Source organism: Babylonia areolata, chromosome 10 (assembly GCF_041734735.1).
Source record: "Babylonia areolata isolate BAREFJ2019XMU chromosome 10, ASM4173473v1, whole genome shotgun sequence".
In the NCBI taxonomy this organism is placed as follows: domain Eukaryota; kingdom Metazoa; phylum Mollusca; class Gastropoda; order Neogastropoda; family Buccinidae; genus Babylonia; species Babylonia areolata.
The window spans coordinates 13,751,435-13,770,314 of NC_134885.1; the positions used below are offsets into that span (position 1 = coordinate 13,751,435).

Consider the following 18,880-nt stretch of genomic DNA (forward strand, 5'->3'; position numbering starts at 1 on the left):
TGCCCATTATGTAGATGTGCTGAAGAAACTGAACTTCACTTTGTGTTATGCTGCCCTGTTTTGGAAGACCTTAGATTTCAGTTAATTCCACAAAAAAATATTACACACGCACAACTTCATTTGGACTTGTTTTGCTGATGTCATCGACAAACGAAACCATAAAAAACAGATTGTATAAAGCGTTTGAAATACGCAATGCATTATGTAGTTGATTATTATTTGTTGTGTATTCTCAGCTTGTAGTTGAACATTTACTGACGTGTATTGTTGGTACTACGCCTTTATTGTGGGTTATTGTTCAATGTACCCCCTTCATGAGGGGCCATGGCCCAATTGAATAAATCATCCGTATCCGTATCCGTATCTCTCTCTCTCTCTCTTCTCTCTGACCTCTTCAAAGAAATACACACATCACATAATGACCAATGTCTTCAGTCACACTCCATTCTTTTTGATAATTGAAACTTCACACTGTGACAGCCGAACTTTGGCGCTGAGTTGTTCGTCGCATTTGTACAGCTGGCAAGGGCGCTGGTATTTGGACGTGGATTTAGCAAGCTTAGCTTTTTGTGTGTGTACGTTCTGACACCTACCCCGTGTACTCTATAGTAACTGGCTGCACTGTAATATAGTTACTGGCTGCACTGTAATATAGTTACTGGCTGCACTGTAATATAGTAACTGGCTGCACTGTAATATAGTAACTGGCTGCACTGTAATATAGTTACTGGCTGCACTGTAATATAGTTACTGGCTGCACTGTAATATAGTTACTGGCTGCACTGTAATATAGTAACTGGCTGCACTGTAATATAGTTACTGGCTGCACTGTAATATAGTTACTGGCTGCACTGTAATATAGTAACTGGCTGCACTGTAATATAGTTACTGGCTGCACTGTAATATAGTAACTGGCTGCACTGTAATATAGTTACTGGCTGCACTGTAATATAGTTACTGGCTGCACTGTAATATAGTAACTGGCTGCACTGTAATATAGTTACTGGCTGCATTGTTATTGGCTGCACTGTGGTTAAATTATTGGCTGCACTATGTAGTAGTTATTGGCTGCAATGCCTGCACTGTGGTGTGGTTAATGGCTGCACTATGTAGTAGTTACTGGCTGCACTGTGGTGTAGTTACTGGCTGTACTATGTAGTAGTTACTGGCTGCGCTGTGGTGTAGTTACTGGCTGCACTGTGGTGTAGTTACTGGCTGCACTATGTAGTAGTTACTGGCTGCGCTGTGTTGAGTTACTGGCTGCACTATGTAGTAGTTACTGGCTGCGCTGTGGTGTAGTTACTGGCTGCACTGTGATGTAGTTACTGGCTGCACTATGTAGTAGTTACTGGCTGTACTATGTAGTAGTTACTGGCTGCGCTGTGGTGTAGTTACTGGCTGCACTATGTAGTAGTTACTGGCTGTACTATGTAGTAGTTACTGGCTGCGCTGTGGTGTAGTTACTGTGTAGTTACTGGCTGCACTATGTAGTAGTTACTGGCTGTACTATGTAGTAGTTACTGGCTGCGCTGTGGTGTAGTTACTGGCTGCACTATGTAGTAGTTACTGGCTGCGCTGTGGTGTAGTTACTGGCTGTACTATGTAGTAGTTACTGGCTGTACTATGTAGTAGTTACTGGCTGCACTATGTAGTAGTTACTGGCTGCACTGTGGTGTAGTTACTGGCTGTACTATGTAGTAGTTACTGGCTGCGCTGTGGTGTAGTTACTGGCTGCACTATGTAGTAGTTACTGGCTGCGCTGTGTTGAGTTACTGGCTGCACTATGTAGTAGTTACTGGCTGCGCTGTGGTGTAGTTACTGGCTGCACTGTGATGTAGTTACTGGCTGCACTATGTAGTAGTTACTGGCTGTACTATGTAGTAGTTACTGGCTGCGCTGTGGTGTAGTTACTGGCTGTACTATGTAGTAGTTACTGGCTGCGCTGTGGTGTAGTTACTGGCTGCACTGTGGTGTAGTTACTGGCTGCACTATGTAGTAGTTACTGGCTGTACTATGTAGTAGTTACTGGCTGCGCTGTGGTGTAGTTACTGTGTAGTTACTGGCTGCACTATGTAGTAGTTACTGGCTGTACTATGTAGTAGTTACTGGCTGCGCTGTGGTGTAGTTACTGGCTGCACTATGTAGTAGTTACTGGCTGCGCTGTGGTGTAGTTACTGGCTGTACTATGTAGTAGTTACTGGCTGTACTATGTAGTAGTTACTGGCTGCGCTGTGGTGTAGTTACTGGCTGCACTGTGGTGTAGTTACTGGCTGCACTATGTAGTAGTTACTGGCTGTACTATGTAGTAGTTACTGGCTGCGCTGTGGTGTAGTTACTGTGTAGTTACTGGCTGCACTGTGGTGTAGTTACTGGCTGCACTGTGGTGTAGTTACTGGCTGCACTATGTAGTAGTTACTGGCTGCGCTGTGGTGTAGTTACTGGGTGCACTATGTAGTAGTTACTGGCTGCGCTGTGGTGTAGTTACTGGCTGTACTATGTAGTAGTTACTGGCTGCACTGTGGTGTAGTTACTGGCTGCACTGTGGTGTAGTTACTGGCTGCACTGTGTAGTAGTTACTGGCTGTACTATGTAGTAGTTACTGGCTGTACTATGTAGTAGTTACTGGCTGCGCTGTGGTGTAGTTACTGGCTGCACTGTGGTGTAGTTACTGGCTGCACTATGTAGTAGTTACTGGCTGTACTATGTAGTAGTTACTGGCTGCGCTGTGGTGTAGTTACTGGCTGCACTGTGGTGTAGTTACTGGCTGCACTGTGTAGTAGTTACTGGCTGTACTATGTAGTAGTTACTGGCTGTACTGTGTAGTAGTTACTGGCTGCACTGTGTAGTAGTTACTGGCTGTACTATGTAGTAGTTACTGGCTGTACTATGTAGTAGTTACTGGCTGCACTGTGGTGTAGTTACTGGCTGTACTATGTAGTAGTTACTGGCTGTACTGTGTAGTAGTTACTGGCTGTACTATGTAGTAGTTACTGGCTGTACTATGTAGTAGTTACTGGCTGCACTGTGGTGTAGTTACTGGCTGTACTATGTAGTAGTTACTGGCTGTACTATGTAGTAGTTACTGGCTGCACTGTGGTGTAGTTACTGGCTGCACTATGTAGTAGTTACTGGCTGTACTATGTAGTAGTTACTGGCTGCGCTGTGGTGTAGTTACTGGCTGCACTATGTAGTAGTTACTGGCTGCACTGTGGTGTAGTTACTGGCTGCACTATGTAGTAGTTACTGGCTGCACTATGTAGTAGTTACTGGCTGCGCTGTGGTGTAGTTACTGGCTGCACTATGTAGTAGTTACTGGCTGCACTATGTAGTAGTTACTGGCTGCGCTGTGGTGTAGTTACTGGCTGCACTGTGTAGTTACTGGCTGCACTATGTAGTAGTTACTGGCTGTACTATGTAGTAGTTACTGGCTGCACTATGTAGTAGTTACTGGCTGCGCTGTGGTGTAGTTACTGGCTGCACTGTGATGTAGTTACTGGCTGCACTGTGGTGTAGTTACTGGCTGCACTGTGATGTAGTTACTGGCTGCACTATGTAGTAGTTACTGGCTGCGCTGTGGTGTAGTTACTGTGTAGTTACTGGCTGCACTGTGGTGTAGTTACTGGCTGCACTGTGATGTAGTTACTGGCTGCACTGTGGTGTAGTCATTTGATATAATTATAGACTGCACTGTGGTGAAGTTATTTTTGCCGCTGTCCCCTCTAGCACAGCAGTTCCTCCTCTCTCATGCCATAGGCACTTTCCACCACGATCAATGTTTCCCCACAGTCATACATACGCACGCACGCACTCGCGCACACACACTAACACTGACGGCACGCATACACCGGCATACAAAACCTTTTACACCGTTCCATAGCATACGCATCAGTGAGACAAGACAAAACAAGACAAGACAAATTCTTTATTATCGAGGATAATAGATAAGCACTGGCGCGCTTTTTTTCATCCAGTCCCCGCCCTGAAACAGGGTCAACACTACACAATACTACATTATATATGTCATTGCATGCACTACACAATGCTATTTAAAGTCCTAGAATGCGAATGCTATACTACATAAGTGAGAGAGAGGGGTGGGAGGGGGTGGGGGTGATGGAGGTAATATACATGTACTGATCACTTATTTCCCAACTATGTTCAAATCTTGCTAAAACTGAGATTGTGAAGCCCAACCAACGTCCTGTTTGGCCTTTCAACACACAAACTTAACATAAATAATGCGTGCGCGCGCGCACACACACGCGTGCACGCAAGAACCACTGAGACAGCCCACACAACCATCTGACCACACTGCAATCAATGTCAAGCTGAAGCCAGACTGACATTTTGCAGTAATTAATAAAACAGAAGAAATGTTTGCTGAAGGTGGTCCACACACACAGACATGTACAGACAGAAACAGACACACACACACACACAGGGGGTTAGGCTCGCGTCATCACAACTCTTTTCTTTGCTCCCACCCTGACTGCTATGGGCCTGTGGTCGACTGGGCTGAAAGCAGTTATGTAATTTGTGTTCGTTCCCGCTTCACAATTCCTTTTTTCACGCTTCCGTTTCATACCTACTGGTACACGTGTCCTCTTCAATTGTTTTTGTTTCCGCTTTCGTCAAACTGGTTTGGGTACACATGTACCCTTGCTTTTTTTTTCACCTGGGCAATACAGCTGTTTATATTGGCAGCACTTTAATAAATGTTCTCTTCACACACGTAGCTGGGAGCCTTTGCCCTCTTCATTGTTTTTCTTTCTCCATGTTGCAATAGTGACAGGACTGAACATGTTCGTGTTCAGGGTCTGTTCAGAGCACCGGGATCAAATTCGTCAGCGTCGTGGGTTTGAATCCTCGCTGTGTGTGTGTGTGTGTGTTTCGTAGGTCATATTTCCTGACGTGGAAGTCGATGTTACACCAGTAATTAACTGACTTGGGACGACTGCATAGTTACTCCAGGTCTGTTGGTTGGGTGTCAAAGTTTGGGTTTCTGCAAATATTTTTTCCTGCTCATTCTGCAGTATTGTCCACAATGTTTTCTGTTTTTATTTCTATTTTTTTGGTCTTCACCCCCGTCTCACTGGAGAGTTGCTTTGGCAAGGCCATTGGATCTTGTTATGTGTGTATGCCCACATCGTGTCTTTCATGCAGCATGGCTTGGGAAAGGTCAAGTCTGAAGGAGCCCATTCTCAACAGATCACATTTTCCTGTTGGGCTTACTCCCCACATGAAGCACTTAGTACTGGGTCACAAGGTTACACATACAAAACATCAAATACGCATGTTAAAGATCCTGTAATTCATGTCAGCGTTCAGCGGGTTATGGAAACATGAACATACCCAACATGCCAATCCCTGAAAACAGAGTATGGCTGCCTTAGCAGTGGGGTAAAAACGGCTGTGCATGTAAAATCCCACTTGTACATGTGAAAGAAGTCAAAGCCCATGAAGATAAAAACAAAGAGGAAGACAACAGAAACAACACAGTGTACAGCTTTGACAATATAGTTCAGAAGTATCCTTTAAAGCAGTGAACACTGAAATAATGTTCTGAAAAAACCCCTTTCCCATCCAAACAGCTGAATGGTATTTAAAACAAAATGCAGGTGATGCACACACAGGTGCACGAGGGCTTCTTGAATATCTTTGTCATTTAATTAAAATGGAATCAGTCCCTTTTTTCATTACAGGACCATATTTTGTTTTTCATGATAATCTGAACATACCATATATTTCACACACCTTTAGACCATGCTGAAGAGTGCAGGCCACACACACACACACACACACACACAGAGTGACACTGTCCACAACAAAACTTTTATTGACACAGGAGTGACAAGAGCACATGATAATGATACAGTGATGAAACAACAAGGAAAAAAAATCAATAATGTATTCTACTTGAAAAGGAAACCCTGTCTCCCTGACAGACAAACAATAAACAACCAGCAATTAATGTCACTTTATGCAAATGGAAAAACAACAACAATAAAAACTGAATAAAATTATTGCTTTTTAACCAATAAATATACCTGACAAATGTGGTAACATGATAAAACAACTGAGGAAGAGAATTGGTGTCCAGGTTCAGAACATGAGAAAAAGCAAACAAACAAACAAGTCTATATTCATTGTGAAATTCGGGCTTCCATGTTAAGAGGATACTGCCATTTCTCTCTCTGCATTTTCTTTTGTCATTATTTTACTGTGTATCCATGAATATGATTTTTAATGGAAAGTGTTGTCAAGGACAATTTTGTCCCCGAGCCATCTTGTATGAAAAGAAAGGTACAGAGAAAAGACCAACACCCTGACCTTCCTTCAGTGTTCCTTTCACTGGCTGGGAGACAGAGACTCTTCTGTTCCAGCAATCGTGCTCACAGAAAACCTTGATTTTAGTATCTTAAACATGATTTTAACCCCTTTTAACCCTTTAAACTGTGCCCAAGCAACAACAGCTGTGTATAAAGAGAGAACTGTATGATCATGAACTGAAATGTTGATGAACTGAAAGACTATATATTTTGCAGAAATGCTGCACCCTGAGTCACTTTGGTAACTAGCCATTACTGGACTCTCCCAGCTGAAGCTTTAATTAACTCCTGTCATGTCCTCAGTTCTGTTGTGTCCTCTGTTTCAGCTGCTGTTCGCTTCTATACTGCTCCCATTTCACCCACTATTGGATCTGTACAATTCTCACTTTCAGCATTTACTGACTTCTGTTATGTTCCCATTTGTTGCTGTTATTAACATCTGTCATATTCCCATTTACAGTTACCACTGGCTTCTACAGTACACCTGTCATAAATATCCTTCAATCTGTTTTCTCACAATTTTCTTTACAATGTCCTGAGGTTTGAAATTACTTGGAAAGCTTATATGTAAGATGAATCAACAGTAACACTGACATGTCTTCATCATCTGTGAAATTCGTCTCTAGTGATGTGGATGTGAAATATATTTTCTGACAAGAAAAAAACCAGAACTTTAACGTTAACACACTGGAAAATGAACAGAACATTGAGATGTCATGAACTAAATGAAGGTGTACCTACATTTGAAGCCACAGTGACACAATAATTATCTGCAACAATGAAGACATACACGTCCAGGGCATGCATAAACAAAACTCTTGGCTTCTGCGGTTACTTTACACAAGAAAGCATACCTGTTGAACCCTTGCCAACACAGAACATCCATCCATTTCAGATGAACAGCAGTGAATTGAAGCAATCCCTATGGCATTCCATGTCTCACACATTTCAAAGTCCATTTTGTTTTCTCTTTGTTTTTGCAATATAACCAGTAACTCATGAACATAAACTCTAAGAATACACCCTTAAAACAACAACAACAAAGCAAAACAAAAAATCAACAATAACTGATAAAAAAAAGACACCCTACACATATACACACACACAGCCATATTCTCACAACTAATCAAAATCTATTAAACAAAATCAAAATTATGTCTCCCCTTCATGTCAGCTGGTCCAAAGATTAGCAGTTTAAAAGTGGCTTGTTAATTTGCTGTGTGCAGTCATGAAAAAAAAGAAAAAAAAAGAAAGAAGGAAATTAGTTGTATCTGAAAACAAAGGTAAGTTTGAGGGGTGGAGGGGGAGCGCTACTGGGGGGTAGTAATTTTAAACATTACACTGGTTTACTACACAGCCTGTCACATGCTTAAGTCACACAAACACACACACACACACACACAGTAAGCTAACTTTTTGCATTCAGGAAGAAGCTAAAATCAAGTTTTTAAAATTTTTGATTCTTAATCAGAATGATTCATGCTACACACACACACACACACACATTAAAACAACAACAACAACAACAAAAAACAACAACAAAAGCACACACACACAACCCCCACCCCCATACAATTTCAGTATATGTAAAAGAAAATTCCAAGAACAACTCTGAATGAATAACGAACTAAGATCATTACCAATGAAACATGCTCTTCTTTATATATATATATAAAAAAAAAATCCAAAAATCATGAAGTAAAATGCATGTTGTGGACTCCATGCTTATGCAAAAGCAACCAAGATAAGCACTCCATAAAAATAAGCACTGACATAAAAACCACAATTGATACCAACAACATAAATCTTATTGTGAAGTAGTCTTCCGCACCATCATAATCATCATTGTAAGGTTTAACAGATGTCAATCATAAAGTAAGAACAGAAAATGCACATGTCACTTCCAAACTGAAAAAGAAATGTTGAGAATTGACAGAATTGACACAATTAGTGAATTAGAGAGAGAGAGAGAGAGAGAGAGAGAGAGAGAGAGAGAGAGAGAGAGAGAGACAGAGAGAGAAACCACAACAAAATAACATACAGTAAGTAAACTGCTGAAAAGAGCACGACTGAATATGGCAATGACTATTACATGTTCTAATCATGCAAACCCAGAATCAGCAATGCTTTTAACTACAGTCAGCAGCTAGCTTTCTGAAGACCAACTGGATTACCTAGAAGAGAAGAGTGAGCAAGCCACCACAGAAAATCAACACCTTCCTTACACACCCAACAACAGCCAAGTGCCCCCGAATGATCTAAAATAAATTCTCTGATAATGACCAACATCTGAAATGCTAAAATTAGCCACATCCCACAGTGACTGACCCTCAACAACACTCAGTGCCACAGGCTGACTTGTGTCGAAATGGACAAGGAAGACAATCACAACTAACCCCCCATCAACATTATCTTCACTGAATCACCTCACAATGTTCTGGTTCAAGGTCTAAATGCCTGGGGGACAGAAGATCGGCACTCTAATACAATGGAATAACCTGAACCTTTCTCATCACAATGATAAGTGAAGAGCTTACAGCTGAGAATACTTTGCAGTTTAATTTTTGATTGTCAAAGCTGTGGACAGGAATGTGCAGTTGTGGACTTGGTGCAACAATCCAGCTGGATGACTGAAGAATGAACTCTTCCACAAGACAAGATCTGAAAGTACTAATGTGCTAAAACAAACATTAAACAAAACAAAAACCCACCACCACTGCATTCCAGGACAGTGTAAGATTCTTAGTCAGTGATTCAAGGACTGACCAATACTTGAACCACAAGAAAATGTTGTACATCTAAACCAGCAGAGAATGACCTGAATCTGAATCAAAAGACAAATGATTTGCAATTAGATTACCAGAGAATGATCTGTACCAAACTCAGTTTGATTTATTCAGACCCACCAGAAAATGTATCAAATGGAAAGCAGTCCCAAATGGTCTATCATCCCCATGCCACAAAACAATCTGTATTTCTTACACCTGAAGATAATAGGCACCAGTAAAACCTAACCACAAAAAAACCTCAAACTCCCGAACAAAAAATAAATATATGAATCAACAAATAATGATTAACATAAACTTATACAGATTACAGACACTAAAAACCCACAACCAAACATATTCTTCACAATAACAGACACATTCTCTAAACAGCTACCACAAACGCTGAGCAGAAATGAGGCACACAAACACATCAATAAATAATAAACACATGACAAAACTCAAGACACCAGCCAACAGGGACATTATCTTTAAACACAAGCAGCAGAGATTGACAGTGGCAGTGCCAGAGAAGTGTGGTGGTGTGCTCATAGCTCTCCCTGGCCTTCCACAGACTTGAGGTATTCCTTGTACTTCTTCTCCTGCGCCTCATACTGCTTTGTCAGCTTCTTCAGCGCTGATTTGGTCAGTTCGTTGCCCTCGGCGTCATGGGTAGGCATCCCCTGCAGACAGGATGAAGACGAATGAGTGATTTCACATCCACAGTAAGGTTCTAATTTTTATTCCTTCTGCTCTCATCCATCCATTCAACACAATTCCTGTATCCATGCTCTCACTCTTCCTCCAACATGTGGAATCAAAAATAGTTTATTTCAAAGTGTTTGGATGTAGACAGATATACATATGCAAAGACACTTGAAGTTCAGGTGTACAAGACTCACCCCACACACATTCACGCACACATATGTAAGTTGTGCACACACATATCTATACACACACATTCAAGTGGATACAAACATAGCTACCCCTTACTCACACAAACACATGCATGCACCCACACATGCTCATACACACACAACACAACCATACACATGTACACACACAGAGGTTCATGTGCATGCTTGTAGACTCCACCCCACACTCCCCTCCCCCCATACCTCACACACACGTTTTGCACACACACACACACACATATATATATACACATACATATATATACACACACACACACATGTTCATGTGCACTATATATACACATACCCCTTTCTCTCTCTCTCTCTCTCTCACATAAACACACACACACATCACAGTCATTCTATACCTTGTCATCAAACTTGGAGAACTTGTCAGTCTGACTGGTGAAGAGTTCTGATGGAGGGATCTTCTTCTGTGCATCCTTCTCCGCCTGTATGTGGAACAACAATGTCATCATCACCGTCATCATCAACATACACATACAAAAATACAACATACACACATGTATGTTGGCACTCATACAAACACACACACACACACACACATATATATATATATATATACAGAAGACTGAATGGTTTATTGTTTAGGCCTTTCTGCCCGTGACAACAGGGGTAAGGTGGTGGGGGGGATTCCGTGTTAACATCCATTATAAAGAACAGCGCCAATATAACATATACATATATAGAGAGAGGAGAGACACTCATACAAACACACACACATATATCTATATCTATATATATATATAGAGAGAGAGAGAGAGAGAGAGAGAGAAAGAATCACCGACCTCATAAACTATCATATTGCTCACACACACACATACACACTCATAAACACGCCCCCACCTTCAGCCCCACCCTGCACATGCCCACACATGCAGACACACACTAAACAGTCTCCACACACACTAAACAGTCTCTACACACACTGAAAACACACACTAAACAGTATCCACACACATGCAGACGCAGACACACACTAAACAGTCTCCACACACACTAAACAGTCTCCACACACATGCAGACGCAGACACACACTAAACAGTCCCCACACACACTGAAAACACACACTAAACAGTCTCCACACACATGCAGACACACATTAAACAGTCTCCACACACACTGAAAACACACACTAAACAGTCTCCACACATATGCAGACACATACTAAACAGTCTCCACACACACTGAAAACACATACTAAACAGTCTCCACACACACTGAAAACACACACTAAACAGTCTCCACACATATGCAGACACACACTAAACAGTCTCCACACACACTGAAAACACACACTAAACAGTCTCCAAACATATGCAGACACATACTAAACAGTCTCCACACACACTGGAAACACACACTAAACAGTCTCCACACATTTGCAGACACACACTGAACAGTTTCCACACACATGCAGACGCAGACATACACTATACAGTCTCCACACACACTGAAAACACACACTAAACAGTCTCCACACACATGCAGACACACACTAAACAGTCTCCACACACACTGAAAACACATACTAAACAGTCTCCACACACACTGAAAACACACACTAAACAGTCTCCACACACATGCAGACACACACTAAACAGTCTCCACACACACTGAAAACACACACTAAACAGTCTCCACACACACTGAAAACACACACTAAACAGTCTCCACACACACTGAAAACACACACTAAACAGTCTCCACACACACTGAAAACACACACTAAACAGTCTCCACACACACTGAAAACACACACTAAACAGTCTCCAAACATATGCAGACACACACTAAACAGTCTCCACACACACTGAAAACACACACTAAACAGTCTCCACACATATGCAGACACACACTAAACAGTCTCCAAACATATGCAGACACACACTAAACAGTCTCCAAACATATGCAGACACACACTAAACAGTCTCCACACACACTGAAAACACACACTAAACAGTCTCCACACATATGCAGACACACACTAAACAGTCTCCAAACATATGCAGACACACACTAAACAGTCTCCACACACACTGAAAACACACACTAAACAGTCTCCACACACTGAAACACACTAAACAGTCTCCACACACATGCAGAAACACACTAAACAGTCTCCACACACATGCAGAAACACACACTAAACAGTCTCCACACACACTGAAAACACACACTAAACAGTCTCCACACACATGCAGACACACACTGAAACACACTAAACAGTCTCCACGCACATTAGAAAGCACATCAGAAAGCCACAAAAAACACAAGAAAAAAGGATGAAAAGCAAACAAGGAAATGAGGACACACCAAGGCACTGTTCCTCCCCCCACCACCTCCCACACACAAGTGAACCTACCTTGGCAGCTTCCTGAGCTTTTTTCTTGGCTTCTTTTTCCTTCTGCTTGGCTTCCTCTTGCTGGAAAACACACACACACACACACACATATCAAAGACAGTCTTTGAAAAGTCACAAATGTGTAGGGTCCATCCCTAATTCATGATATTTTTCTTGACATTCTTTCATCTCAAACAAAACAAAGCAACATCAAAGAAAGAACAGTGCCTGCAACTAATGTCTAGCTTTAAAAAAAAAAAAAGAAAGAAAAAAGGGGTGGGTACCTTGAGCTTCTCCTCACGTTCCTTCATGAGGGTGTCCCTGTCCACCAGCTTGATGACGCTGGGCTCCCCCTCAATGTCCTCCAGCCGCACCCCCAGGTTGGGCAACACGTTGTCCCGGATGTTGTCACAGTGCTGCAGGATGGGAGTCGCTGTGCACAGGAAAGGGGAAAGGTTAAAGGTTAAAGGTCCCACAGCCGCACCCCCAGGCTGGGCAACACGTTGTCCCGGATGTTGTCACAGTGCTGCAGGATGGGAGTCGCTGTGCACAGGAAAGGGGAAAGGTTAAAGGTTAAAGGTCCCACAGCCGCACCCCCAGGCTGGGCAACACGTTGTCCCGGATGTTGTCACAGTGCTGCAGGATGGGAGTCGCTGTGCACAGGGAAGGGGAAAGGTTAAAGGTTAAAGGTTCCACAGCTGCACAAGATCCAATACGCATGTTAAATATCCTGTAATCCATGTCAGTGTTCAGTGGGATATAGAGACAAGAACATACCCAGCATATGCACACCCCCGAAAACAGAGTATGACTGCCTAAATGGCAGGGTAAATGAACAAAATGGCCATGCATGTAAATTATCACGTGTCTGTATGAGTGTGTATGAGTGTGTAACTGAAACCTGACTGCATGACTGAATGACACAGGAAATGAATGACAAGTGCCCTAACAGCAGCTGTCAGCCAGTTCAACCCAGGTAGGCGGCCTGTTGTGCAATAACCCATGTATGTAAAGCGCTTAGAGCTTGGTCTCCAACTGAAGATAGGCGCTATGTAAGTACTCATCATCATCAGAGTGTTACGGCCATCGAGGCAGTCAATTCATGTCCACTGTGCAGGAAAGTTTGAAGGTCAAAGGTCCCACAGCCTTTTTTGGCTATCAGGACAGTTAATTCACATCCACTGTGTCTAGGGCTGTCAATTCACATCCACTGTGTCTAGGGCTGTCAATTCACATCCACTGTGCCCAGGGCTATCAATTCACATCCACTGTGTCCAGGGCTGTCAATTCACATCCACTGTGTCTAGGCGATCCATCCACGTGTCCAGGGCTGTCAATTCACATCCACTGTGTCCAGGGCTGTCAACTCACATCCACTGTGTCAGGGCTGTCAACTCACATCCACTGTCTCAGGGTTGTCTGTTCACATCCACTGTGTCAGGGCTGTCAATTCACATCCACTGTGTCAGGGTTGTCTGTTCACATCCACTGTGTCAGGGCTGTCAATTCACATCCACTGTGTCAGGGTTGTCTGTTCACATCCACTGTGTCTAGGGCTGTCAGTTCACATCCACTGTGTCAGGGCTGTCAGTTCACATCCACTGTGTCCGGGCTGTCAGTTCACATCCACTGTGTCAGGGCTGTCAGTTCACATCCACTGTGTCCGGGCTGTCAGTTCACATCCACTGTGTCAGGGCTGTCAGTTCACATCCACTGTGTCCGGGCTGTCAGTTCACATCCACTGTGTCAGGGCTTGGTGTAGGAAGGTGGGTCCCAGTCCTTTCCTGTCGCTGCTCTCACCTTCCCTGACTTGAGGTCTGGTAGCCCTCCACACCTGGGTGGGGTGAGGAAAAATCTGAGTGATGTGCCTTTCTCAAGGGCACAATACCACGTAAAACAGGGCCTTAGACCCCAAACATCAGTGAACACTGGATGACAAGTCCGATGGCATCTCAGACTGAAAATATTTGGACTAACTTGGCTTTACTGTCAACAAAGCATTGAGGCTATTTATGTCAGTATAACGCAAGTTATAGGATGTATTTACGTGTTTCATTTCTACTTATTTTGTTTACATTCTTTCTCTGTTTCTGAACCTTGCGACTGGAATGAACTTCCTCTTTCGCTTCGTCAAGTCTCCACACTCAGCTCTTTAAAGTCTGGCCTTAAAACCCACCTCTTCTCAAAACAGTCTCCCTTGCCTGCCTCTTCCTTGTCTTTAGTTTCTACAGTTTTAGAGTTATGCATGCGTGTGAATGACTGGTGCGAAAGCGCTTTGATTTGTCTCTGCACAAGATCCAGCACTATATAAATACCATTATTATTATCATTATTTGTTTAGAAGCTACTATGGTATTGTAACTATGATCCATTTAACATTTACGTAATACCCACTTCTGACAGGGTCTATAGACTAATCTGAAAAAAAAAAATTGTATTCTCTCTCCTTTCCAACGAGACAAAAAACAACAACATCAAAAAAACAACAACATTTGTGTGAAATATGTTTAATCATATCTGTTACAATTTTGTTCTTTGTGCACGGAGTGAATAAAATTTTCTCAAGGAAAAAGAAAAGACACGGTGATGCTATATGTCAGTAGTGTGATGCTTTCTGATATCCCTGTCTGACCGTTCTTGCTTGATCTGTCTGTCCACTAAAAGTCCAGTCAGACAAATGCATGGTATACATTACTTGTGCAGGTTGCACATCTGTTATCATGTGGTCTGGCTGACTGCTTGTCAAAAATAAATGAAGGCAGCTGACATAGATTCATGTGACTGTGTGTTTACATGAACATGTCACAGCAAAAAACCTGCACAAGTGATAGATCAGACACCCAAATACACACACATACACACACTCACTCTCTCAAACACACATAAATAAACACACACATTCACACACAAACACACACATACAACACATACAAACAACACTCACACACACACACACGACACATTCACACACATACAATACACACACACACATGCAACACAGACAACACTGACACACACACATAACCACACACACTACATATTCACATACACACAATATGCACAAACACACATGCAACACACACACACACACTACACATACAAACAGGAATGCTGACTGACAATGATGATAATACTGACGATGATGACAACTGACCTTTGAGTTCCCGTGCAGACTGACGCACCTGGTCCCTGAAGCCAGCAAAAGCCAGCAGGTAAGGCATGACTGTCTCTTCCACCTGGACACAACACAGTGTGTGTGTTGGTGAGGGGGCCATAGACAACACTGCTGGAAAGTGTGTGTGTGTGTGTGTGTGTATGTGTGTGTGTTGTGTTGTGTTGTGTTGTGTGTGTGTGTTGTGTTGTGTTGTGTTGTGCTGTGTTGTGTGCGTGTGTGTTGTGTTGTGTTGTGTTGTGTTGTGTGTGTGTGTGTGTGTGTGTGTGTGTGTGTTTGCCCGTGTGCGCGCGTGTGTGTGAGTGAGTCAATGTCTGTATCTGTGTTTGCATGTCTGTGTGCGTCTGTGTCAGTGTGAAGCCACTGTGCTAAAAATATCCCATTGTGTATGTTTCATTCTGAACACAAAATGTAACGCTGATTAAACAAAAGGAAACAGTTACAACAGAAACAACCAACCAGACAAAACCAACAGCAACAAAAAGAATGATAACAACAACAACATCACTAATACTAGTAATATAGATACAGATAATGGTTATATTTCTTATTGGAAACAAACCTAAAAAAAAAAAAAAGTAAAAAAACCCCAGAAAGTCAGTTAAGCCAGAGGACCCGAACCCAAGCCCAGTACTTACATTGGCGCCCTGTTCCCCGGAGCCCTGAGGGAAGCCAATGGTCTGGCTGGACGGCACAGCTCCAAACACCTGACACACAACACACACACCATGTACACACTTCACCAGTACTGCTACACCCCCTGACTTTTAAATTAAAAAAAAAAAGAAATGAAAAACATAAGACGCTGCACTGTCATGCAGTAAATGAGCTCACTATCAACTCTGGCCACCATTAAGTCATCTGGATGAGATGATAGACTGAGGTCCCATGTGAAGCATGCACACAGTACGCATAAAAAAAACACACATGGCAACAAAAGAGTTGTTCCTTTTCAAACTTCTGTAGGAAAATCCACTTTGATGGGAAAACATATACACTTGCAGACAGAAAAAAACAGAAAGAAATATGAGTGGTGCTGCACAGTAGTGACACGCCCTCCCTGGGGAGGACAGCCTGAATTTCACACAGAGAAATCGGCTGTGACAAAGAGTAAAGCAATATAATGCAACACAAAGCAACACAATACCATACAATGCAATACAATACAATACAAAGCAATACCGTGCATTGCAATGCAATACAATACAACTGTACAGTGTTTACTGATCCTGCTATATCACAATTATGTGAATTAACCCCTTGATTGCTGCCAACAAGAAGTGAAGGGCTGTCACCTCACTGAGATAAGACAGAGCTGACAGGTCAGGGTGTCAGTGAAGGGCTGTCACCTCACTGAGATAAGACAGAGCTGACAGGTCAGGGTGTCAGTGAAGGGCTGTCACCTCACTGAGATAAGACAGAGCTGACAGGTCAGGGTGTCAGTGAAGGGCTGTCATCTCACTGAGGTAAGACAGAGCTTACAGGTCAGGATGTCAGTGAAGGGCTGTCACCTCACTGAGATAAGACAGAGCTGACAGGTCAGGGTGTCAGTGAAGGGCTGTCACCTCACTGAGGTAAGACAGAGCTTACAGGTCAGGATGTCAGTGAAGGGCTGTCACCTCACTGAGATAAGACAGAGCTCACAGGTCAGGATGTCAGTGAAGGGCAGTCACCTCACTGAGATAAGACAGAGCTTACAGGTCAGGATGTCAGTGAAGGGCTGTCACCTCACTGAGGTAAGACAGAGCTGACAGGTCAGGATGTCAGTGAAGGGCTGTCACCTCACTGAGATAAGACAGAGCTGACAGGTCAGGATGTCAGTGAAGGGCTGTCACCTCACTGAGGTAAGACAGAGCTGACAGGTCAGGATGTCAGTGAAGGGCTGTCACCTCACTGAGATAAGACAGAGCTCACAGGTCAGGATGTCAGTGAAGGGCAGTCACCTCACTGAGATAAGACAGAGCTTACAGGTCAGGATGTCAGTGAAGGGCTGTCACCTCACTGAGATAAGACAGAGCTTACAGGTCAGGATGTCAGTGAAGGGCTGTCACCTCACTGAGATAAGACAGAGCTCACAGGTCAGGATGTCAGTGAAGGGCTGTCACCTCACTGAGGTAAGACAGAGCTGACAGGTCAGGATGTCAGTGAAGGGCTGTCACCTCACTGCGGTCAGACAGAGCTTACAGGTCAGGATGTCAGTGAAGGGCTGTCACCTCACTGAGATAAGACAGAGCTCACAGGTCAGGATGTCAGTGAAGGGCTGTCACCTCACTGAGGTCAGACAGAGCTCACAGGTCAAGGTACCAGTCATCGCTCTGTATCTGGACTTCTTTCTCTTGGGAACAACATTTCTTTTCTTCAGTAGAACCACTGACCCCGTTGATGAGCACACATAACAGAGCAACTGAACTTCAAACTGATCTATTTTCACCACAGTTCAGCAGTCAGGGGGTTAAAGACAGTGTACCTCACAATCTGTATCTGGTTACTGCAGTAAAAACCACTGCTCCAGACAGTGGGTGTTTGCCTATACTTCAGGCAGATAGGGGCTTTCTGGTGACGTTGATACATGTTCAACACTTTGTAGCCAACGGTAAACTATGAAAAAAAAAAGACTTTGCAAGATAATCCACAACCAAATTCATGATTAGATTCCTGCTGTGCTTGTTTGTTGGTAAATGACATTCATTTTCATGTTTGTACTTTTTCATGCACCCCTCCCACCCTGCTCCCCACATCGAAATATTCCTTGTGATTCTGATACGCGTGATAATAAAGACATTCTATTCTGTTCTAACTGCCCCAAACATGTTCTATTCCATTCTATTCTAAGTGCTGTTGTCAGAAAGTGGCCTGGTCGGTGGAGTTCACTGACTCAGAACAGACATTACTGTACACCACTGAAGTGACCCACCAGCAGCACAGGGTCTCCTCTGGTGTGTGTGTGTGTGTGTGTGTGTGTGTGTGTGTGTGTGTGTGTGTGTGTGTGTGTGTCTGAGTGTATGTGTGTGTGTGTGTGTGTGTGTGTGGCCTGATGATGATGCAGTGACACTGACAGCTACATGCAGACTGCCAGCACTGCCACCGGAACAGACAAGTCTGGGGATGTGGGGTAAGCAGCAGGTGGGGGGAGGGGTGGTGGTGGTGGTGATGCAAATGAAGTACTTTAAATTAGGTGGAGGGGATGGGGGGTGGGGTGGGGGTAAGTGACAGATTTATGCATTACTGAAAGTACCCTGGGGGATACCTGGTGGGGTGCTAATTATAAAAAAAAAGTTTTTCAAGCCCAAATGCCTATATAAAGATCTGTATAATACACAAGTACTCCCACCAAG

The 18,880-nt window shown here is 43.2% G+C and overlaps 1 protein-coding gene across 2 annotated transcripts in view; it reads right to left on the reverse strand.

The window, feature by feature from the left end:
* Window positions 1–5,818: 5,818 nt before the first annotated feature.
* LOC143286806 (cysteine--tRNA ligase, cytoplasmic-like) overlaps window positions 5,819–18,880 on the reverse strand; it is a 401,107-nt gene continuing 388,045 nt past the window's right edge. For both annotated transcript variants that reach the window (XM_076594603.1, XM_076594604.1), the window contains exons 16-21: window positions 16,184–16,252; window positions 15,528–15,609; window positions 12,658–12,806; window positions 12,395–12,454; window positions 10,377–10,460; window positions 5,819–9,777 (exon numbers count right to left, since the gene is read on the reverse strand). In XM_076594603.1, coding sequence (XP_076450718.1) covers window positions 9,643–9,777; window positions 10,377–10,460; window positions 12,395–12,454; window positions 12,658–12,806; window positions 15,528–15,609; window positions 16,184–16,252 — 579 coding nt within the window. In that variant the 3' untranslated portion in view covers window positions 5,819–9,642. The remainder of the gene's footprint in view (window positions 9,778–10,376; window positions 10,461–12,394; window positions 12,455–12,657; window positions 12,807–15,527; window positions 15,610–16,183; window positions 16,253–18,880) is intronic.